The sequence below is a fragment of the Rattus norvegicus genome, chromosome 2 (assembly GCF_021556685.1).
Source record: "Rattus norvegicus strain SHRSP/BbbUtx chromosome 2, alternate assembly SHRSP_T2T, whole genome shotgun sequence".
NCBI lineage: Eukaryota > Metazoa > Chordata > Mammalia > Rodentia > Muridae > Rattus > Rattus norvegicus.
The window spans coordinates 62,661,782-62,685,406 of record NC_141535.1 but is presented as its reverse complement, the minus strand read 5'-3'; the positions used below and the strand labels follow the sequence as shown (position 1 = coordinate 62,685,406).

Sequence of the window (23,625 nt, the reverse complement as noted above, 5' to 3'; positions counted from 1 at the left end):
TGCTAAATTAAGCCGTGTACTTCACAAATGAGGAATCTGGAGATTGAGGAGTCCCAGTTAGGAGTGAGCTATAGATCCAGCTAGTTGCCAACTACAAGATCTCTGTGACCTTGAACTTGTCCTATGTACCCTGAAGGTCAGTGGCATAAACCAGCTTGGACAGAGCTATGCTTTTTACTTGGTAGCATTAGGATCATAGTGCTGTAAGAGATCTGTCTGGGGCACCAGAGTGTGAATCAGCAGCCCTACTTTCCATCAAGAATAAAATGGGTCAATAAAAGAGGTTGCTTATTGGATACTGCTACTCGGAATTAGAAGCTAAGTAGAATTCTTGGGTTTAAAACTCCTCATCTCTAGACAGTCAGAGCAATAAAAGTTATCAGGGTTGATGGTGGCAGAAGCTGTTTGAAGTCCTTTACATTTCTTAACCTGCTATCAACCCCAGGAGGAAGGCACTGTTATTTCTTTAACTTTTGAGATGAGGAACTGAAGGCCCAGAATGATGTAGGCACACAGCTACAAAGGACAAAGCTGGAGCTGCCCAGGTTCTCGGCAAATCTGAAGTATTTGTTCCTATAATGCAAAACAGGACTCAAGGAGGGGTGGGGTGAGGACAAATGAAACTGGGTGTTGAGCTGCCCTCTGTGGGTGTGCCCATGAAAGACGTGATGCCATTCATGTTTTCAAACAGGGAGACACCATCTGTGAATATGTTGAGTTGGGCCGTACAGAAGGTCAGTGAAGGCATTCTTCCTGTGGGTTCCTCTTTAGAAGAACTGGGCTGGCTGCTTCTTACATAAGCACCTCCCAGGTCCTCTGAGGAATGTCCAAGTCTTCCTGTAACCTTGGCTTTCTGTTCTTAACTCTGACTCTTGAGGTATGAATATTCTGTGCCTTTTGTACAGTTTGCAAATTATCCAGTATTTCAAGATGGCAGTGGATCATTTTACTCGAATTTATGTTGTAACGGTATAAATGTGGAAGCAGGACCTACCAAAGGGGACTTATAGTCTTTCTAAGGAGGAAATAATGCAAGTCATGGTATCAAGTGCCTACTAAGGACAGGCCAAGTTCCCTGGGGAGGACTTTTGATCCCAGCAGTCTGAGTTTCTACTGGTTGTCTCCACGTGGCCTCATTCCTCTGGCCTCAGCTCAGCAGAGCGGTTGCTGCTTTTAATGGAGCAGTGGTCAGGATATGCTTTCGCCACATTATTCTATTCATAGTGTTTTTGCAAACCTTCCTCCCTTCCACTCACCTGCTCATTTTCAAAACTCAGCTCAGCTTTTGCTCCCACCAACGAGCTTCTTGCCGTCATCTTCCCAATCTATAATACTAACTGCTCTATTTTATGTCTTCTTACTGTATCCTGAATAAGACTCTAGTGTATACTACGGAGAACATTATGTGACCCACAAAACTAGTGGTTTAACACTTGATATGCACCAAACACTTTATGCTGTTATGCCATGATTCTTGCAATTACCCTTGAAGAAGGATCTATACCATGTGCATGGATATAGATGAAACAAAATGCAATGAGACAGCAACTTCCCTAAGTTCAATGGCCAGTGTTTCCATTTATTAAACCAAGGCTATGGAAATCAGAGAGACCTTACTGGAGCTAGAGATCAAACTGTACCAACAGTCAAGAATGCATCCATCTCTGTCCTTCGAGTCTGGCAGAGGGTGGAGAGAGAGACCGAGGGGTTACTGCCAATTCAGAAGACAGCATGGCCCCACTCCATAGGCAGGCAGAAAGCACTGTGTTCCCTTTTTGTATCTTCCGTACCTATAGGCAATGGACAACAGTTTTGATAAATATGAACAAATGGATTTTTGTTTTAATGTTTTGAGACAAGGTGTTGCCATGTGGTATAGGCTGGCCTCAGACTCTTGACTTCTCTGCCTCAGCTTGCCCAGTTACTACTGTTCTGTGGGTGTCCTCCGCTTGAGAGTTTGGTGATCTTATGGGCTATGGAAGTTAGGGCAGACTTCACTGGGGAGTCAGACTCATGTTGAGTCTGACAGAAGATGTGGGTAGAAGGCTGGACGTGCATGGAAGGAAACTGTCGGAAGTTCCCGGAATGATTACCTGGACCACAGAACTGTTTCTTTGCCTTCTGTAATGCTTTGTTTGCTCTGCAAATTCCCACGTCAGGGTTTTTCCTACTCAGTCAGTGTCAGGAAACATAAGGCTTGGCCATTACTTTTGATAGCTCTGCCCACTTCCACCGTGGATCTCACACTTCCAGACTCGGGTTGGACCACGGTGGTTGCTTGTATCATTGTTGGATAGGAATCACCAGGGTCTCAGGCTCACCCAGTGGGTTTCCTCTGCAGGTGAACATGTTCGTTGAAGGCTTCCATGATGCCATCCTCCTCTACGTTCTGGCTTTGCATGAAGTGCTCAGAGCTGGCTACAGCAAGAAGGATGGGGGGAAAATCATCCAGCAGACTTGGAACAGGACATTTGAAGGTAGGGATTCGGTTTCCATGGTTGCAGCACAGCAGCCAAATAAGGTGCTGCTCCTGTGAGCCCTATCTGCTGGAACTAAGGCCCTTTCTAGAGTCTTTCTTTCTCCATTTAAAACATTTGTCTCATCTATATTACATCCCAACCACAGTTTCCTCCTCCTTTCCTCTCAGTTTCTCTCCCCACCTCCCTTCTTCCTCCAATCCACTCCTCCTCCATTTCCCTTCTGAAAAGGGCAGGCCTCTCAGGGATATCAACACGGCGTATTAAGTTGCACTAAGACTAGGTACCTCCCCTCATGTTTAAGGCTGCACAAGGCAACCTAGCAGGACAAAAAGGATACCAAAAGCATGCAAAAGAGTCATAGACTCTTACATAGTCCACAGCTCCCAGTCTTACTGTTAGGAGTCCTAAAGATGACCAAGCTACATCAGAGACTTCATCCAGCGACTGGTGCAGAGACCCACAGCCAAACATTAGGAGGAGCTCGGAGAATCCTGTGGAAGAGGGGGAGGAAGGCTTGAAGGTGGCTGAGGGGTCAGTGACACCATAAGAAAACCCACAGAATCAACTGACCTGGGTTCACAGGGACCCAAAAGAGACTGAACCAACAGTCAGGGAGCCTGTGTGAATTTGACCTGGGCCCTCTATATATGCTACAGTTGTGTTGCTTTCTCCATTTTAAAAGTAAGGATAAGTCAGTTCAAGTCACAGTCTTGTGAAAATAAGGTCAAATAATGCAATGCATGTAGACACGCTTTGAGCAAATTTTACTGCAATAAAGATGGTCCTGTTGCTTATTTAAATAACAAGTACACTATGGTGTGTGTGTGTGTGTGTGTGTGTGTGTGTGTGTGTGTGTGTGTGTGAAAGCTCATGTCAGGTTTTATTTTGTTCTTCAACTTAGTTTTTGAGGCAATTTTGTATTGAATCAAGAGGTCACCGTTTGTCTAGACTGATTGGGCAGCAAGCCCCCGAGACCTGCCTGATTCTGCCTCTGTCAACACCAGGATGACAGCTATGAACTGTACATGGGACAAGAGTGAACTCAGGTCCTCATGCCTGCATAGTAAGCACTTTACCCATAGAACCATCTACCTTGCCCCGTGTACTTAAAAATCACGTAAGTGAGTACATAAGTGTTATTCACTACAGAAACACGATTGTGGAAGATGTGCAGTCCGGCTTAGAAGAGTGTTAACGTGGGTGTGGGCTCCTGTGATCAGACCGTTGGTTTTAGTGGAATGCGGAAGAAGTCATTTCCAACCTGGTGCTGAGAGCTGCGGCAGGTCCAGGCCCTCGGCTTTTACTTTACTTTCAAGACAGTGAATATTAGTTCCTGCTTTAAAAAAGCAAAACAGAAAAGCATAAGAATAACCACAACAAAAAGGACACCATCTCATCATTCCAACAACCTAGGTTGACATTTAAAAATGAGATCATGCTTGGCTAGGAAATTTAAATAGAACACAAATGTATAAAATGGAAAGTGAAAGCTTTGCTTCCCACCCCTGTCTCCCTTCCCAGTGCAATCGTTATAACAGTCCTTTCCTAGATGACTCCGGAGGAGTGCTATGCTTTCTGGTAGCATCGTTATACGCCCCATAGAACTTTTATCCAGCGGGTCTCACTGTCAACACCACTTTTCACTGTAGTTTTATTTATATTACACTCTTATTTTTTTTGTATGTCAAAAAAATTCATACAGGCACTCACAGATCTAATACATTTTAAAATGAGAGATGTGGTTCTGCCTTATGGTTATATAATAATTTCCGTAATTCTTTTTGTTTATTTGTTTTGAGCCAGGGTCTTACTATATAGTCCTAGCTGACCTGGAACTTGCTTATATGGAGTGAATTGGCCTTAAGCATGAGACATTCCTCCTGCTTCTGTTTCCAGAGCACATGGATTACAGATGACCCCAGACCCAGCTCTAATCTCTCTCTGACTGGATACCTCAGTTGTTACAGGTCTTGCCATTCTGCTATATGGTGGCATAGGATCTTACATCCTCGCTGAAGTTTTGTGTGACTATTTTTCACAGAGAACATTCCTAATGTGAAGGATTTTTAGATTTCAATGTATGTTGGTGTTTTATAAAGTGCAGTGACTATTGCCAAACTTACTTTTCTTTTGATCGGCTTCATTGATTCATTTACTACCAAAATGGCTTCTTTTTTAAATTAAAAAAAATTGAGGTTATAATTACATTTCTCCTTTTTTATTTCTCCCTCCAAACCCTCATGTATACCCTCCTGTTCTTCACATTCATGCCTCCTTATATTCACTAGTTATTATATATATATATATATATATATATATATATATATTCCTAAATACAACCTGTTCAGGGTTGACTATTTGCCAAACATCTTACAGAAAATTCTGCTAATCTATATTTTTGTTAATAGTGTATATAAGACTTACCTCACTAACGCTCCAAACTGGCCTGAGCTGGTTCCAAGGGCAGGCAGCAACTACATGTTCATTCACCCAATCTATTCAACAGGCATCTACGATGTAGCAGGCACTGTTCAAGGAACAGGAGACGAAGCACTGATGATGTAAAGATGGTGCCCACAATCACTTTCTCTCATGTGCAAATATGTGTGTGTGGGAAAAGGCAATAAACACATAGCCCCTTCCCAGCGCTCTAAAATAAGGTAGAGTAGGGAGATATAGAAAGGGGTGGGGTGGGATGCCGGTTTAGAGTAGCCAAGGAAAGGTCTGTGAACATGGCAGCAGAGTGAAACCCCAGGGCAATGGGAGATGTCATTTTGTTTAGGACACTGTGCTGCAGAGGGAGCATCAGTTTCATTGTGGTCTGAGTGTATGTGGTAGGAGGTTGTCAACTGAGGAGCTGGGAGGTCTACGTGACTCATGTCTGAATATATGGGACGGTGTGGTAGGACCCAGTGTTCAAGATGCAATGGGACCAGACCCATGGACCCGGAAATCCTGCTGAAATAGAAAGTCTCTTAGTCTCTAGGGAGATGGTATGCCTTGTGACTGCTCTGTGGCACATAACCTGTAGTTCGCTGGTGAGCATCTTCTGAGAACCATTAACACAGAGTGCAGACTCGGGAAACAGGAAGCCGAAGGGGCCATTCTTTCATTCCCCATTTTCTCTGGAAGAGGCTGAAAAGTAAGTTAACGGAAAAGCATCTATAGTTCTGCACTGTGCCAGCTCATCCTGTGAGCCCTTTAGTGGGCTGGAGTCTGCTTATACTTACTCGTGAAACTTCTCATTGAGAAGCGAAAAGTTTCAGTGACAAGAACAAAGCCAAGGGTACATTTGAGAGAGGAGTACAGGGTGGTCCCCTCTATGTTCTATGTTGTCAGCTCATCCACAGAGATTAAAGGGAAGGAGTGGAGCTCCAGATAGGGTTGTCTGGGTAGTAGCTATGGTAGCTACTGCTAACTTTCTATGGTATTTTCAGTGAATACCATGTTTAACTCTAGACAAGAGTGGCAGCTTTCATTTTTCAGACAAGTAGTTGCTTGGGGTGAGTAAGCTCCCTGGATGAATTTGCTTTGCCTCTTCCTGCTTCAGCTGAGGGGCAGGAATCAAATCGGGTAATTCAGGGAGCATATTAGGACAAACAAGTTTCCCAGAAGTTGCGCACAATACACCAAGAACCTGGTGTATGGGGACACAACCTTGGTCAGGCACATCCCATTCTTAGCTATTACTCACTGCATGGTGCGGTCATTTGTTCTTGGTCTTCTGACAGCGGGATAGGAGCCAGAGGTGGGGATGCTGAAAGGCACCAGTGAAGGAGGTTGTTGAGAGGAGGGCAGGTGCCCACAATGGCTGGGATACAGTTTTGTTTAAAGCCAAGACATGCGCTAAATTTTCTCTTAACGCCATCTTGATGGTTCCATTTTAGGGCCAAGTCTACACAGTCAGTATGCACCAAGAGTATAAATAATTGCACAGTTGAGTCTAAAACTATAACCTTATGTGCCCAAAAGGTAAAGATTAATGCCAAGGTAAGTTTGTATTTGAATGGATTGGAGTCTATTTTATTTGCTAAAAAATAGTGCATTTGAAGGTAGTCCCTCAAAGAACTCTAGGGTAGATGTGTGAAGAAAAACTCAAACCTTCCTAACGTTAAAAACAATTTTAATTTTGGTGGTTGCTGTAAGTGACCATTAAGTTGTTAGGAGAAAAAAATTACCTTGGATGTTATTTGACAAAATTGGATTTTATTGCCATGAAACCTATGATCAACTCTGAAGACCTTCAATAAATGGTCCAAGAAGAAGCCGTATTTCCTCTGGGTGAGAGGTCAGGGGGACAAAGTAAACAGGACTGTGGCATAGAACACAAGCTCCATTCTAGGCAAACAGAAACTGGGGTAGAGAGAGTCACTGCTGATACATAGGAAAATTCTGTGCCCAGCCTGACAACTTCACCTTCTGCTCGATGCTCTCAGGTGAAGTCTCACTTTGCAAAGCAGCCACCCCAAGAGTTCTCACCCTATTTCCTGGCAGAATTGCAATAACTTAGAGATGTAATGAGGTCTTGGATTACTAGGGCCACTTCACCTTATAAAATACGCTGCAAAACACTCAGCAGGACACACCTTCCCTAACACCTCTGAACAGATGACAAGTGATTTCGGACAGCCACAATATTTGGAGAAGAAACTCCCTATCTATCTATCTATCTATCTATCTATCTATCTATCTATCTATCTATCTATCTATCTATCTACATATATTCATATGTACACATGTATGTACAAACTATATGTATATAATTTGAAGTTTTATATGCCCCCAAAGATACACAATATGATAATAGGTCTATCTTTTGTAACCTGCTTGCATGAAGAAGACAAAAAATGTAGACGAATGGCACCTCCATTCTGTTTCCAGCAAAGCAAGCCAAAGTCCGGAAAAATCAGTGGACCTTCAAACCACAGCCCAAAGGACAGTAAACCCAAAAGACTGCCTCTCCAAACCACACAAGAGGATGGAACTTTCCCCTGGGATACTTCTCAGCAGACACTCTTTCTACTGGGGCAGTCATTACTTCTGGAGAGAACCAAATTCATTGAAGCACCAATTAAGAACAATATGGAATTCTCCCACAAAGAAAACGAATGGCTTTTGTTTAATAAGAACATGGCCGATACACACATCCTACTACTTAGTGAAGGAAGACAAAGTAACAGACTATTTATTATCAGCCATTGTTCTCTAGTGGCCTTTTGGGGATTGGCCACTGTGAGTACCCATCATTGCTGATCAGGGTGGGTGGGTCCTCTGTGTTCTGGATGATCTGCTCCAGCTTCATATCTCACTGGCTCTGACTATAAACCCAGACGTCCTTCATTAGAAACCTCACAGTTCTTTGGTCCTTTTCTTGCCTCGGGGTCTTTGTAAACCAAACCAGATCAGTCACTTAGACTTCTTGATAGTGATTTGAATCACAGGTTTCTTCCTGTGTACTTTCCAGGGACTTTTATAATTTTTACTCTTTTACTGAAGTCCATCTTGATGTGCTGAGTCGTCCAGAGTGATTGAGGATGGCCAAGTGCTTTCTGTGATATTGAAAGCACAGTAGTGATACCAGTAACTTTAAAATATCACCCTTCATTCCCAGATCTCAAGTTCAAAATCCCCAAATCAAGTGTCCGATGGAAACTTCCTTACAATGGATGTTTGTTCCATGCAAAACAGTTATTTAAAATATCACATTAAGATTACCTTCTGGCTATGTGTGCAAGTGTATACGAAGCTTTATTGTGTTTAGACTTGTGTCCTACCTGCAAGGTGTATGCATATTCAAACAACTGAAAACATCTGAAATCTGCAACACTTCTGGCCCAAGTACTTCAGCTGTAGGATACCCAACCTGTAGGAGTAATAGCAGTAGGGGAACTGGAAGAAGAAAACAGCTGGCTTCGCTTAGGTATTTGTTGGACATGCCTCGAGTGTTTTATCTCATGCAAATATCTCCACATCCTCTTGGTGGGAACATGATCCTGTTTATGTCAGTTGTAGAGAGGCTAAGGGGATCAATACCTTATTTTATTTGTGTGTGTGTATGTGTGTGTGTGTGTGTGTGTGTGTGTGTGTGTGTGTGTATGCGTGTGTCTGTCTATACATGTGCTACAGTATGGATGTAGAAGTTACTTTGCTCCTTCTACCATGTGGGTCCCAGAGATCAAACCTCTGTCCAGTCTGGTGGCAAGCACCTTAACCCCGTTCACTGGCCCCTCCTTCACTGGACTTTAGTGCTCTGTCTAGGACCCTCCTTCAGCAAAGAATCCATCTGCTCTAACTTAACCTCTGTGGCAATGTTAACTCAGCCCCCAGGAATCTTTCAGATAATGTTAAAATAACCAATAAATGAACACACATTAGGCAATGCTCTTTAAACATTGGCTCCAGAGACTCAGCAACCAGGCCTCCAGCTTCCCTGGGTGTTGATGCAACCTGTATGAAAAACGCTCACTGAATCCTAGGCCCGACTGATTTTCTTTATAAGAGTTATCCAATAAGTCACATCAACCTATGTGTGATAAGACATCTTTACTTCTCTGCTACTTCTTAGGGAATAAAAAAATCAAAACTCTAGAATGAACACGTTGCTTCAGGACTGGCCTTAATTCATTTAAAAAAAAAGTATTCCCCAAAGATCATTTATTTCTTTTTCTTTTCTTTTCTAAATGGAGAAATGTTAAGAATTTAGGAATGCAGACACAGATGAAATTACAATGTCTTTCCAAATGCCAACAAAAATGCTCCCAGTCTGATGTGATTCCCTGTGGCATGAATTTGTTTTTAAAAAAATCCCATTAATTCATTTTCTTGGCAGGCAGAGGCTCCCTAAGAATCTAACTCAGAGTTCTTTACCTCTTCTGTAGGTATCGCCGGGCAGGTGTCCATAGATGCTAATGGGGATCGGTATGGAGACTTCTCTGTGGTTGCCATGACTGATACAGAAGCAGGTACCCAGGAGGTGAGAGAAGGTTCTGCTTTGTTGAGTCTCACAAGTGGGGACTCCGAGAGTGCATTTGTCCTGGTGTCCAAAGCACACTTCAAATAAGAATGAGTCTTTCCATGGATGAAAGCTCACTGTTGGTTGAGGGCTCAGACAGAAGGCAGGACATGGTGCCATGTGTGTTCTTGGTAGAGAAACCCTACTTCTCAATGGTCAAGAGTCTCTCCTCAGTACTGTGTAATAAGGACATCCGTCGACAGAGGAAGTGCAACTTAACATGCCTCTTACATTTCTGGATTTCTTTTTCTAGTGTTGTTACAGATTTTCAGGTGTTACTATTTCAAAAGATGGTGGAGTCTCAGGACAGAGAAGTCTGTCATGTAAGGAAGACAAGCCTCTGATGGTCACTGGGGGCAGGGGCTTTAACATGGGAAATGTAGTATTTTCCTCACTGATCTTCTGACATTGTTAGAGCCATACAAAATGAAATCTAGAAAAGTAACACATGACCTCTAATGGACAAAGAAATAGAGAAAGAAATAAGTATTAAATAAATATTCAGTATTTCTACTGAAAATGTACTTTTCAGCAGATAACGAAGTGTGCCCTGTTTCCTTGGGAGGTCATCACTCTTGTTGCCTTTGTGGACACAGACATGCGGGACTTGCTGTTTTCCTCTCTGTAGGGGTAGTCTAGCCTTTGGTGATGGAACAGGAGTCCTCTCACTATGTTCACTGAATGACTTCATATCCCACCCCACCCCTTTCCCCAAGTTCTGGGTCTCATCTGCAGTCCAGCTTCCCTCTCTGGAGAAGGTGGGAAGTGATAACCCATCTCATCTCATTGTGAGGTTGCAGTACACTGGGTTTGCTCAGCACATAGCAGTAACAGTCCTATTTCAGGAAGACCTAGGATTGTTTTGACCATGACCAGATATAGCCTATGAGGGCCTGGTATGACTCAGTCAGGAGGGAGGAGAAATCTCACAGACCACCCAGGAGACTGTGGGCGAGAAGGCACTGCCAGTTCAGCTTGCGTGACTGATCTACTAGTCATGTAACTGGAGCTTGACCCTACAATTACGTCGTGAATGAGGGGTGATTTTCCAGGGGTCTAAGGTGACAGCTGAAACAGTCCAACCTGATAATGGCAGAGCATAAGAAGTGACTTTATCAGAGATGAATGCGACCTCTAAAGAGGCAGTGACCGAAGGAGGGTCAGAGAGTTCCTTAGTGACACTCTAAATTTGTAAAAATTGCATTTATTTATGTATTTATGTATCTATGTATCTATTTGTGTCTCTCTCTCTCTCCCTCCCTCTCTCTCTCTCTCTCTCTCTCTCTCTCTCTCTCTCTCTCTGTGTGTGTGTGTGTGTAGATCAGACAACAATTTGTAGGAGTCAGTTATCTTATTCCAACATGTGGGTCCTGGGGATCAAATTTAGGTCCTAAGACTTGGTGACAAAGGCTCCTAAGTTACCTTGTTGTCACTCTAAATATATATGTGTGTATAGATATGTATCTATCTATCTATCAATCTATCAATCAATCAATCAATCTATCTATCTACATACAATTTAACTGAAGAATGTGGGCTGTGTACCTGTTACATACTTAACTTGAGTATGTATGTAGTAGCATTGATTCTGTCTCATTTTCTAAGGAAAACGGGCCTAAAACATGGCTGACGGTGTGAACTGCCTATGGCAGAAGGCCAGACAAGGTCCTATGGGATGAGGAAGGGGAAAACATGTAAATTTGTAGATTATTGTTTCATAGGGAAATGAAAAATCTACCCTTCCCACTTTGCAGTACCAACTGATGAATACCGAGGGCCAGCATTGGTAGGCTGTGACCTCCAGATGGACCTCAGGTGGCACTGTCTGTTGTGTCCACACCTTTCTAAGCCTCCAAGACTTGGATTTCTTCCATGCCAGGAGGAGTCACTGAGGCAGTCACAGTGTGCACAGTAGGGGAACACTTCTCCCATTTCTTGCTTTTCTGAAGCTCTTGCTGTCAATTCCTGAAGGTGGTGATGTGCAGACACAGCCTGTGTAGATCAGGCCCTGTGCTTTGGAGCATGCCTGCAAGACTGTGCACTTTGTGCCTCCTTTGGGAACAGGTACCTTTGGTCTTACCTTTTGTCCATCTGACTTTTGTCTTTCTGTAGGTCATTGGTGATTACTTTGGAAAAGAAGGCCGGTTCAAAATGCGATCCAATGTCAAATATCCTTGGGGCTCTTTGAAATTGAGAATAGATGAAACCAGAATTGTGGAGCACACCAACAGCTCTCCTTGCAAATCATGTAAGTTCAGAGACTTAATTTACTGTCCTTCTCCAGTTCCAGGATCATGTGAGTCTGGAACATGTTTCTCTCAGGAACTCATGTTCTGAAAGCACCCATGCATTTTTCTGATACCTTCAAACCCATGGAAACAATTTACAAATGGCTGACCCTCCTCTATTATTAAAACCTTCCATATTTCTTTCCTTTATTCTTTACTTCCAAATGGTAGGATATTCTGCCTGGATTTATATCTCACAATACATTCTCTTAGTTATTAGAGGTTTCCACTTTTAGGAAAAATAGAAATGTTATTAGCTGTCACTTGTTCAACTCTTGTAAGAAATTTCATTATTGGTTTCAAAGTTCACAGTTGACCTCCAAATCTTTAGGACAGGACAGAATGCTCTTAAATGCTTGACAACTTCCAAAGTGGCAAATAAGTATTGAACACACACACACACACACACACACACACACACACACACACACACACACACTCCCACCAAATTATTCATATTCTGGGTGCAGATAGAGAGGCAAGTTTTTTTTTTTTGAATAGCACAGCAAAAGGGACGGTTTAGGAGGTGATTGTCTTTGAGGGGCTTTGTAATTATGAATAAGAACAAATGATGTCAATCTTTCAGGCCAGTTAGTGATTTTAGGTGAATATATGAATGGCCATTATGTCTCAGGACCATCTTTGAATGGTGGGAATTTTTATCCATGTGATAATTATGAGAAAGAATTAAGGAGAAAGCGTGTTGACTATATAATTGCTAGGTCTGGATCCCACATCTCACTTTCCTTCTTGCCAATTTGGGGACCCTAGTAGACTCCCTACAACCTGCCAACTCTCACATTTCCCACATGTAAAGGGAATTTACCCAGCTGTCACCCGAGGAGCCAAGGAGTCCATGCACTGCAAGCTTATTCTAAACTCTGAAAGGAAAATAGCTGTTGACTTTTTGGGAACTGAGATCCTACTGAGAAGGATTTAAGGTTTACATTTTCACAAAGCTATATAGGACATTTGGGATGGAACTCTGGCTCTGGTGAGAGAACATCTGAAAACAGAATACTGACCCAGTGCAATTTCCCCCGGACTTTTGAAGTGTCACCATTGAAGTGTCACTGTCACCCACCTGAGGGAGACAAGTGCAGGCCATCGCCTCTGTCCATTCATGCATCTTCGACTTTAAACTCAAAACCAGGATGGTTATGTCTGAGATCTTCAGTTTGCAGCTTTCATCAAGTGCATCTTGAGCCTGTCTCTTTCTCCATCTTTTATTCTCTTTATCTATCTTTTCTCCCATCCCCTTTGTTCCCTCCATTCTCCTTCCCTGTCATAGATCTTGCTATGTGGTTCAGGCTGGCTTCAAACTTGAGAGCCTCTGCCTCATCTTCCCAAGTGCTAGGCTGACTGGTGTTTGTCCCGGGTCCAGTTTTGAACTTGTTCTGACCTTGGTCTGTTCACTCTCACGCCACAGTGCGTTTATTTAGTATTTTCTGAAAACCTTTTCTCAGAACATTAGACATACATATTTTACATTATATATTTCATATAATATATAAATATTATATATAAATCATGTACAATATGTTACAATATATATTATACATATATCGCAAAGAGGAAAATTAGTTTCAAATGGGAGATGAGCAAAAATCAAAAGTACTTTTACTCATTTCTCAAAATGAGCTCTGATTATTGATGTTTCTTTTCAAGCAGGTGGCCTAGAAGAATCAGCAGTGACAGGAATTGTTGTGGGGGCCCTACTAGGTGCTGGTTTGCTAATGGCCTTCTACTTTTTCAGGTAGGGACTGTTTATGGAGTTAAAATTCACTCTGCCCCTTTATGCCTTTGTCTCCTGTCTTTGTATAACGCTCCGTGTGATTGGCCCACACCCTTCTTTTAAACAAGAAGGATGATGGTTAAATTACTAAAGCGGTTCTTTGGCTCCATCTTGGGTTTGGCAGGCAGTGAGTTTTGGATTCCTATGGCACTTGCTAGAAAGTGGTTGGGATCCCTGGATCATTGATCTATTTTTGAGAGTCCCTTCGACCTATCAAATACAATCACAAGGAGGAGATCTGGACAAAGAATGAACTTCCTATTCTCAGGCTTCCTTTGATTTAGAACAAGTTCCCTTGAAAAGAGCTCCCGGTGGTCTGTGATCCCTGCAGTGTGTCCTGTATTTGGAGAAGTCACATTCGTAGCTGTTGTTGTGTCTTAACGTCAAGGCTCATAAACTTACAATGTACACATGTGTGCAAGATTTCAGTCCTTTGCTGCAGTGACAGTGGCCCATCCTGTTGTCATCTTCGGTAGTTGAATTCATGGGTCGTTATAAATCGTCATGGTTTATTTGTAATGTTTCTTCATTTTTGCATGGAGATGTATGTCCGAGTGTATGTAGCTCTTTGTGGGAACAATCGAGTTCCTGTCCCTTTAGTCACAGTACACTTAGTCTGATCTTTATCTGGGGTCATATCCTGGGAGTCAAGCTGAGATTCTGGGGCAGAATAGATAAGGCTCCTAGGAAGAAGGGGAAGGCTTGTCCTCTGGCATTTCAGAAAGCATGCCAATTTTCCTCCCTGAATAAGGACATGATGCCTTGGGGGCACACTACTTTAATCTCCAACCAGGGTTTCATATTGTGTCACTAGTCATTTATCAAACCTAACCCAGATGTCCCTGGAGGGCACTCTTTGTAAGAGGAACCATAGTATTTTATAGTCAAGTGAGGTTTTATTATTACATTTGTTTTGCCTTTACCCAGGAAGAAATACAGAATAACCATTGAGAGGCGAAATCACCAAGAAGAAAGCAACATTGGGAAACATCGAGAGCTGCGGGAAGATTCCATCAGATCACATTTTTCGGTGGCTTAAAAGAAATGCCCCCCTTGCTTTGTCTGCTTGAGATTCCTTAAAGAGATAGTTGAAGGACAGACATCAATGGAACAGAAAGGGTGTTCTTGGAGAATTCATTCTTTTAAGCAGTAGTCATTTCATTTTAAATTTTCTTTAGAAGCTCAGGAATGATTATTAATCACTATCTGCCTTCTGGTCTTTCATCTCATGGCAAACAGATATAATTATATAACGTAATCCTGTTAAGTGTTCTGGCTGTTGGAGGGGCATCGGAGTAGATTTATGTCTCGAAAGTCTGGAGTCTCCATATCTTGATTGCTTTGGGGGTATTTCACACAAGGTTATAAAAATGTGGTTTTTCCAAAATGAAATGTTTTGTAGCTAGAATAAAACAATTTTTACAAGTAGAATATTCTTGGAAAGAATTTAACACCCAATAAGAGGACAAAGGAATGAGAGAAATCTCAAGGCTGGGAATGCATGCCCCTCTCTCTGGAGTTGGGGAACAGGTTTGTGGTTGCCGAGGGCTTCGTCCAACGTCCACATTCAGGTCTGACTTCATATCTCAAGAAAGGATCCTCCCTGTCTCTTTTAGTGTCTCATCAAAGCTACTCTGGAAATCTGTAAATACTAGTGAGTTAGGTGGATTTATATAAAAAAATCAGTCTAAAATGTTTCTTTTATGATGTAAAAAAAAAGCCCTACTTCATACTAACATTTTATTTTTAAGTATTTTAATCTTATATTTTGGTATTAGAAATGTGTCTATTTTTTCATTTTGAAGATTAAATTTCACTTATATTTTAAGAGCATGGAGGAGGCGTGTGACAAATCTGTGGTGAGGGAGGACTGGTTCTCTTTTTCTCTGCTGTTCTCTTTCTTGGCTGTGGCTTATACTAACCTCGCTGCTCTGACTGAAGATGGGGAGAAGTCTGTTGAGCTTACAGTATCTGAAGCATTAGATTGATGTTAAGCTGTTGTTCATTTTCGACCGCTTTAAAATGTATGTTATTGGAGGGCTACATCCCTTCTGAACTATGGTCGAATGATGCACTTCAAAACCAGTAGACTTCAGCAGAATCTATAAAGAAACACAACCCCTTTCCCTCCAGAACAAGCAGACAGTGAGAATTCGACAGCAAGATACAGTGATGATACATTTTAAAAAACTGCACACAATTTATCAAAATCTGAGGTGATGATTTTGATTAAAAAAGAGAACGTTGGTAGGTGCTGTGTCCCTTTAACCTCATAGAGTTTTACAGCCACCACAAATCACCCATAGCTTGGACAGTGATCTAGGACAGACAAGGGCAGCATGGCCAGGACTGAGAGCCAACCTTTGCTGGGTATCGGCTTTGCGCTCGGTTCTGTGTGCGGAGGTTTAAATTTGGGTTCCTAGTTTATCATTCGAGGAGGGAACAAGGGGACAGTCTTGTAATTACGCTTCTCTTGGTAACATTTTTGAGCATCTGAAACCCAGTTTGAAGGGGAGGAATTAAGTAACTCCTTGGATATCCGTTCAGGTTAACTGTAGAGAAAGTCAGGCAAGCGCAGCAAGCTCTGAAAGCTAGCTCCCCGGGGAAGGAGTGTGTCACACCTCATTCTCGGTTAAGTCAAAGTGAATGACCTGCCTCTGTGAGGGGTGCATTTCTTTATGGCTCAGGAAATGGGATGCAAACCTCATGATAAAATGAATTAGCTCTTGAACCATGGAAGGAGGTACATTGTGGTTCTGCACGTGGGATATTGAGGGAAAAAAATGCTGACTTCCAAAAGAGCAGAAAAAGTAGGCCAGAAAGGTAAACTTCAAAAATGCTAATCTAGGAGGAGAGCTTGTGGAGCACAACTCAGGAAGGCTGCGGCTGATGGTCAGAGACGCACCTAATGGAGACAGATGAGCGGACTGCAACCACCCCAGTCCTTAGAGCCAGAGGGCTGTTTGTTTCTCTCTTTTTCAACGACGTTTTCCCCTGTGTTTCAGAGATACTCATTTTCTGATGTTTATTTTTTTTGAACCTGTGTGTTAATTACAGGAGGGTGGTGGTGGGGAAAGTTCTCTACCTGGCTATATTCCTTGGGTGTAGATATTTCTAGTCCTTTCTTGAGTTTATATGGTGACCCATTAATGGCAGTGTTGTTACTACAAGTATCTTTTATTTTTGCTCTAGCTAGAGGAATTGTTCTAAGGTTAGTAGCATAGTCCCAGATTAGATGTTAAAGATGAGAAGGAAGCTAGCCTTTAAAAAAAAAAGGCAGGGTTAATCATGAGGTCCCTGGAGTCCTTTCTTACAATGTTAAAGCAATTCTAGTATTATTAAGGTTGATTGCTCATTTACATGTCTGCTGTATGGTTTGTCTTTCTTGAATGTCTTTACATGACTAGGCAAAGTGGCACATGTCTTCAATCCCAGTACTTGGGAGGTGGAAGCAGGGGAATATCTATGAGTTCAGGGCCAGACTGGATTCCAGAGTGAGTTTCAGGTCAGCTGTAGTTGCACAGTTAGTCCTTGTCTCGGAAAAATAAGTCTTCATATGAGTTTCTAAAATGAAGTTCTGAAAACACCACTAAGTTGGGAAACCTTCGCTGAGGCTGTAGATGTTTGTTCCGTGATGGCCCTGGGTTAAGCACTCTTGGTATTGTATTGTAGAACTCAAATTCCTCACTGCAAAGCAACTACTTTGACAATTATTCATAATCTGTCAGTAGTCAATGTTATATAATAAACAAAATGGAACTTTAGTTCTTAAGCCATTCTATAATTTTTTACTCTTAAGTCCAATGATCAAGGTTTCAAAGGGTGAGTATTTTATTAGCATTTTTCATATTTGGTCAAATATAAGTTCATATGCACGCTAAAATAAGCATATACTTGTGGTGATGGAAATAAACACGAATTTTACAGCCAATGTTATTGTCTTAGATTTGAGAGAGAAGCTGAACTCAGAAATAGAACTTTCTGGGTAGAGTCATATCTATTCCCAGCACAGAGGTTTCACATGGACTCCGTCAACATGCATTGTTTTGAGGAGCCATCTGCGTGTCTTTTCCTGAACCACGGACAGAACTCCACATGTCTTGAAATGGTTGTTTACATTTCAGAACTCATGGAGGAGAGGGGAATCCTATGGAATGAGAGCAGATGCCCCACCCCCACTTCCTCTTTCTCTTGAAGAAAAAGCTTTTGGAATGACAAGTCACTTCCCCCTGCTTACAGGCACCCTGCCCCTTTGCTGAAGGCACATCTGCCTGTGTCCCTAACTTGCCTCTTTTCCTCTGGTTGGGACTGATTGGAGGAGTCTAAGACAGGCAGTGGGAAGTGAAAAGGGAGGCCTTGTATATCTCGGACAGACACAGAGCGGGTTCAGAAGCTGTTTCCAGTGGAGCCATTGCTTCTTGAAGCAGAGTTACTTGGGCAGGTTCTTTTAGATGTGTATGCGTGCGCGCATGCATGCATATTTAAGAAAAAGAGACCGAAGGAACAGTGTTCATAAATTGGAAAATACTAGGGCCTAAGTTTCTTGAGACACAAAGAACTCAGAACCCTAGTGGGTGCAACTATGAAGGTAAATGCCTATTGACATTTGGCTCTAAACCTACATGGCATGTTTTATTTGTTACACCCCATGGTTCAGGACTTCAGAAGACAGCTGCTAATGAGCTGAATTTCTTAGTCAGTGGGAAAAAATGGAAACTGTCTAGAAACACAGGATGCTTTAGGGGCAGCATAGAAGTAGGGAGAATGAGCCAGCCCCACTGGAGGGTTCCATCTCTGAAGTTGGTCTTTAGAATGGAAGAATAAGGAACAGTTTAGACCTTCTTCAATAGCCAGTCTCCACAAGAAGTGCTGGACATGCCTGAGAGAAGAACCAGGAGCTTATGCCTCTGAGGTGACAGGGGAGGTGACAGGGAGAAGAAGTTTGAAGCGGACACAGGCTCTACTGTTCTTCCCGGAGTCCCACCTGCCATCCATCGCATTTCTATGGAGGTGTCAGCAGCTTTCCCATGCAGGTCGGAACTTGTGAGGAGGCCTCCGCACTTACTCAGAGACACAGACAAAACAGCACCACTGTGAGGAGGTAGCTGACAGTATCTTGGCCATGCATGCTCTCAGACAGTTCACATCTGTGATTTTCATGTAAACCAGGGAGCTGGACTTTGTTCTCAGCCTACGGGTTTTTCAGACGTCTCCCGCAGGCCTATGGGATGAACAGAATCCTCAAAAGGCACTGAATTGGAGGTTGTTCAAATCTCTCATTAACCACTAATGTTCATTCATCCCAAACTCAGAGCATTCTGAGCCAGCAGATGCAGGCATTTCTGTTTTAAGTCACTTCAAACATAATTGAAAGGATTTCACTGAGAGCAGACTCTCAGAGGTAAAAATAAATATGTCACAAAAACTCTTTGGTATATGAGGTATCCTATGATTCCTGGTGGAAAGATTTGAACAAGTAGACTTTCGAGTTAATAAAACATGTTCCATTTCTTTGATTCATATTTAAAGACATAAATTTATATGCACAGGGATAAAGAGTCCATTTGCCAAGTGTGAATCATAACAGGCCACCAAGTTCATTTTTATTTTCTAGAACAAAAGTGTCACTTATTATTGGGTAGAGAAAGAGTTATTTCTGCAGAGAAAGAAGAAAACGTGGATTTTGACATGGACCATCTTATCCATTATTCAATGCCTGTGCCTGAACATGTTCAGTGTGGTGTAGCCTATAAGTCAGCAAGGAAGTGCCCTCGAACTGTAGAGAATCAGAGCTTTGTTCCCTGGGCAGAGCTCAAACACCAGGGGGTCATGAGCTAGGCACTGCAGGTCAGCCCCACAGCCTGTGTCTTTTGAGCCATTTTGTTCATGGATAATTTAAATATAGGACCACCAAACAATAAAAACTTACCATGAATCTGGCAGAAAACTCAAGGCCACACTAGCTACATATAGTTTACTATTCTGATGTAAGTAGAACTATCTGCATATAATGTGATTTAATTTATTGTTGTTCTGTGTAGAAAGCAAGGATTAATGATTGTGGATATAACCCTGTTTTGTATAATATATTTGATTTCTGGTGCAAAATTGGTCATTTAAGCAATCTACTTCATTTGGTGTTTGGATATAAATGTGTATGTGTTCTTGTAAAGGTTCATATTCAGCAAGAATATCACATAGCTAAGTATAACAATATGTTCTCATTAAAAGTATAAGCTACAGAAACAGTTTCCTGTCTATAATTCTATAATATATACTGCATATTTTCAAGTTTTCTGAGGATTTTTTATTCCCTTGGATAAGCCAAAGCGAAAGATCAATTGTTGGGGATGATGTATTAAAACGTTTGAATGAAATGTTGAGTCCATGAAGGACTCAAGAATTTTTGCCCCACAAAGGAAATGTACAGAGATAGTAATGTGTCATTGGGATGAGTGCCAAACCCTGAAGAATGGAGAATACTCCCCCTACTTTGTACCTGGGCATCTTTTTCCCTCATTAATCTATTTATTCACTTTACATCCCCATCACCGCCTCCCCACCAGTCTCCGCTTCACACAATCCCTCCCCTCACCCCTCCCTCCCCTTCTCCTCTGAGAGGGTAGAGGAGCCCCTGGGTATCCCCCACCCTGGCACATCAAATCCCTGCAGGGCTAGGCACATCGTCTCCTACTGGGGTCAGACAAGGCAGCTAGGTTAGGGGAATGAACCTGGGTACCTTGAGACATTGCATGCTCCCGATGATGTCATTGATTCATGTCATTGTGTTCCTCACCCACAGTCCAGAGAACTTCCGTCCTGTTTCCCAAAGAGCTCTCAGCAAGAATACCACATGGAGTGATCAGCCTTCCGCATCTCTAGCTTCATCTGGGCTTAAAGAGGCCATCTCACTGTCTCAAAAGTCACCCATTCTTATGTCCGAGAAACATATAGTGATTGGCGTGCCTGGAGCACTGTCCCCTTGGTCCTGATGCCACAGTCAGGGGGTCCTTGAATGAGGCCACAGGTGTCACATGCACTGGGATCCTGTTTGAGGTGATGCTGTAGCAGGATGTTGATTGGAGTGGGGCAGCATGGGAAGGTGTGGTAGGGGTAAGGGCAAGCCTGGAGATGACCTCTAGGAAAAGGTATTCATTCTTGCTACTTTCCCATCCATCTCTAGGGCCATGGATTCTTTGATTCTTTCCCTCTAGCCCTACAGCTCAGTACCCTCAAAACATGATATTCAGCCAGCAACTTTTGACAGGCCAAGGATGCCTTATTGGGATAATGGACCTATGTTTTACCAAGGATTCCCAAAGAGACCTAAATACCACTGATTTAGGGATGTGATCCAGCCGTAAAGCATAAATATCTATGTTGATTTAAGTAGCAACTATTAATGTCAAAGGTACCAATGGCCTCATACCTTTAAAAAGGAGCTTCTTCTGAAACCATCTACTCAGGTCAAAATAGAGCCAAGGAAAAGAATTCCTTTTGCAGGCTTGGTGTAACCCTCACAATCACCAGAGGCAGAAGTTCCCAAGGCACAGAGAGGAGGAAGACCAGAAGTGGGTGTGAGCGAAGGCCTGTGTACTACACACTTTGTGGCAGTAAATGCTGTTTGCTTCTGGGTCACTTGCATCCTTTCTGTTTCATAGCTCGGCTCTGACCCTTGAGCTAGGCAATCTTGTGTGAAAAATGAAAACAATACGAGTTACAACCTCACCAGATTGCCATGGTTTCAGACTTAGACCTCCCACCTGACATACCATAAAACATTCAACCAATTTGTTATTATTTGTTTGTTTCTTTCTGCAAAATAAGACAAACCTACAGTAATTTGGAGGAGGGTTCTGGTAAGAGACACAGTCTGCTTTCTTCTCAGTCTGTTTTGATGGCTAGTGGCCTCAGTCTTGACAGTGTGACTTGAAGTGAACCTCTGAGGAAGGTATGTAAAAGGACTAAAAGGGAGTCTGTCATAGCTGGATGAATTCAGAGGGCTGAACACTTTCATCCAAATATGGGTTCTCTCATCAGGATGGAGGGGCCAATGTTGAACCTGTGGTCACACTATGCCTGCCTTCTGCCTCCTCTATTGCTGAGACAGTCCTTAGAACTGATCCTCAGAATTCACTCCTGGGAAGCTGTGGTCTGCTGGAGAAGACCCTGTCTCTCAGTTGTCATAAGGAATAGCTTTCCTACTATTAGCTGCCCTCAGCCCCAGAAATTCTGTGGATATAATGCTTTTGTGTAGTTGTGACTGAATTATCTGACAGAAACAGGAGAAAGATTTATTTTGGCTCTTGGATTCAGAGAGCTCAGTCCACTGTTGCTTAGACCCATGTTTGAGGCAGAGCACCATGGCAGAGGGCACATGTAGAGGAATAGATAGGCAATTTACAGGAACCAAGGGAAAGGGATTCAGGAAGGAATGAGGGTGAGTCATAGTTCCCCAAAAGTATACCCAGTCATTTACTTTATCCCACTAGAGCCCATCTACTTTTAGCCAACTCCCAGTAGCATCACCATATTCTGATACCACCAAGGGACCAGTCTATCTCCAAAAGCCCACCATCTAGCAATCAAACTCCCAAATCTGATCCTGCTGGTGACACTCTCCATTCAAATAATAGCAACGGGAATGCTGTCGAGCTCTCCCACGGTGCCTCACTGATGATGAGGCCCCTAATTGGTTGTCCTATGCATAGTGGTTAGCCTGGAAACTGTATGCACACAAATAGTGAAAGTGGACCCAACTGTCCATATGTATACATACATACATACATACATACATACACATACATACATATATACATACACACATACATACACACATACATATACAATATACACACATACATACACACATACATGCACATATACACACATATACATACACATATATATACATGTACATACATAATACATACACATATATACATATATACACACATACACATGTATACACATATATACACACACATACACATGTATATATATACATACATATACACACACATATACATATATATGTGAGTAATGAAATAGTGATCAGCTTAGATTGGGGAGCATGGAAGGGTTTGATGGAGAGTTGCCTGGAGGGGCTAGAGGGAGGAAAGGGAGGGAGAAATAATATAATTCTATTTCAATTAAAACATTAATACATTTAATGAAGAAAAGAGGGAGAGTGTTACCAACTGGTACATTTGTCAGTATAGATCAAAGAGTTTTATTATTTCTTTTTTTACATACTACATTCCAAGGGACCAAGAGGGGTGAAGCAGCATACAAGCTGTAAGAGAGCACTCTGTAGGGGAGGCCATGTGATTCCTGGTCTCCAGAAAGCCTTCCTTTTCCCAGACCCAGCAGCCTCAAGGCCAGGATAGTGCAGACACTTACTCTTCCAGAAGAGGCCCAGCACAGGGCTGCCTTCCAGGCCATAGCAAGTCTTCTGCCATGAAGCAGAGTGGTCAGCGCCAGTCTCTCTCTCTCTGGTGGAGCAGAGGTTGGTTTGGGGGAGGCTTGAGAAAAAGCAGTTGTTCAGGACAGACATCCCTCAAAGCAGAAATATCCAGGGTGGTTTTAAAGGCACTTCGTGCTTCCAGGCAAACGTCTAGCAAGAGAGAGCGCATTGAAACAGAGCTTGCCCCCTCATGTCTTAACTGTGCACAGCTTAGACGATTCTCCGAATCTTACTCAGGAGAGTGAAAAGCATTCGGAGTGCAAGCCCTTCTCTGTTGGAGGATGCTAAGTGTCCACTGAGGTCTGCCCTCGGGCCAGGGTTGGGCTCAACACCTGTGTTCCCTCCTTCAATTTCCTCAGCTCTGTAACAAGGTTGGGGGGCACTTTGGTTTTCCTCCTTACCACAGAGACGTGTAAACTGAGGCTTTGAGTAACCTGCTTTGGTTCAAAGTGATCAAGAAGCCAGAGCTACAGTCTCAAGTCAGGAACCCCGCTCTCGATGGCAGCATCACCCATCCAGTTTAGTAAAACGCAGTTCTCTGGGAGTGACCTCTCTTTTCATTACCTTCCATATCCAGTCAGATC

At 42.6% G+C, this 23,625-nt stretch overlaps 1 protein-coding gene across 6 annotated transcripts in view; it reads left to right on the top strand.

The window, feature by feature from the left end:
- The window catches only part of Npr3 (natriuretic peptide receptor 3), a 67,443-nt gene extending 47,622 nt beyond the window's left edge, over positions 1–19,821 (top strand). For 3 of the 6 annotated variants that reach the window (XM_087616364.1, XM_087616362.1, XM_087616360.1), the window contains 5 exons: positions 2,342–2,477; positions 9,359–9,453; positions 11,605–11,740; positions 13,449–13,536; positions 14,503–19,821. In XM_087616364.1, the coding sequence (XP_087472490.1) occupies positions 2,342–2,477; positions 9,359–9,453; positions 11,605–11,740; positions 13,449–13,536; positions 14,503–14,614 (567 nt within the window). In that variant the 3' untranslated portion in view covers positions 14,615–19,821. 6 annotated transcript variants of the gene reach the window in all.
- Positions 19,822–23,625: the final 3,804 nt, after the last annotated feature.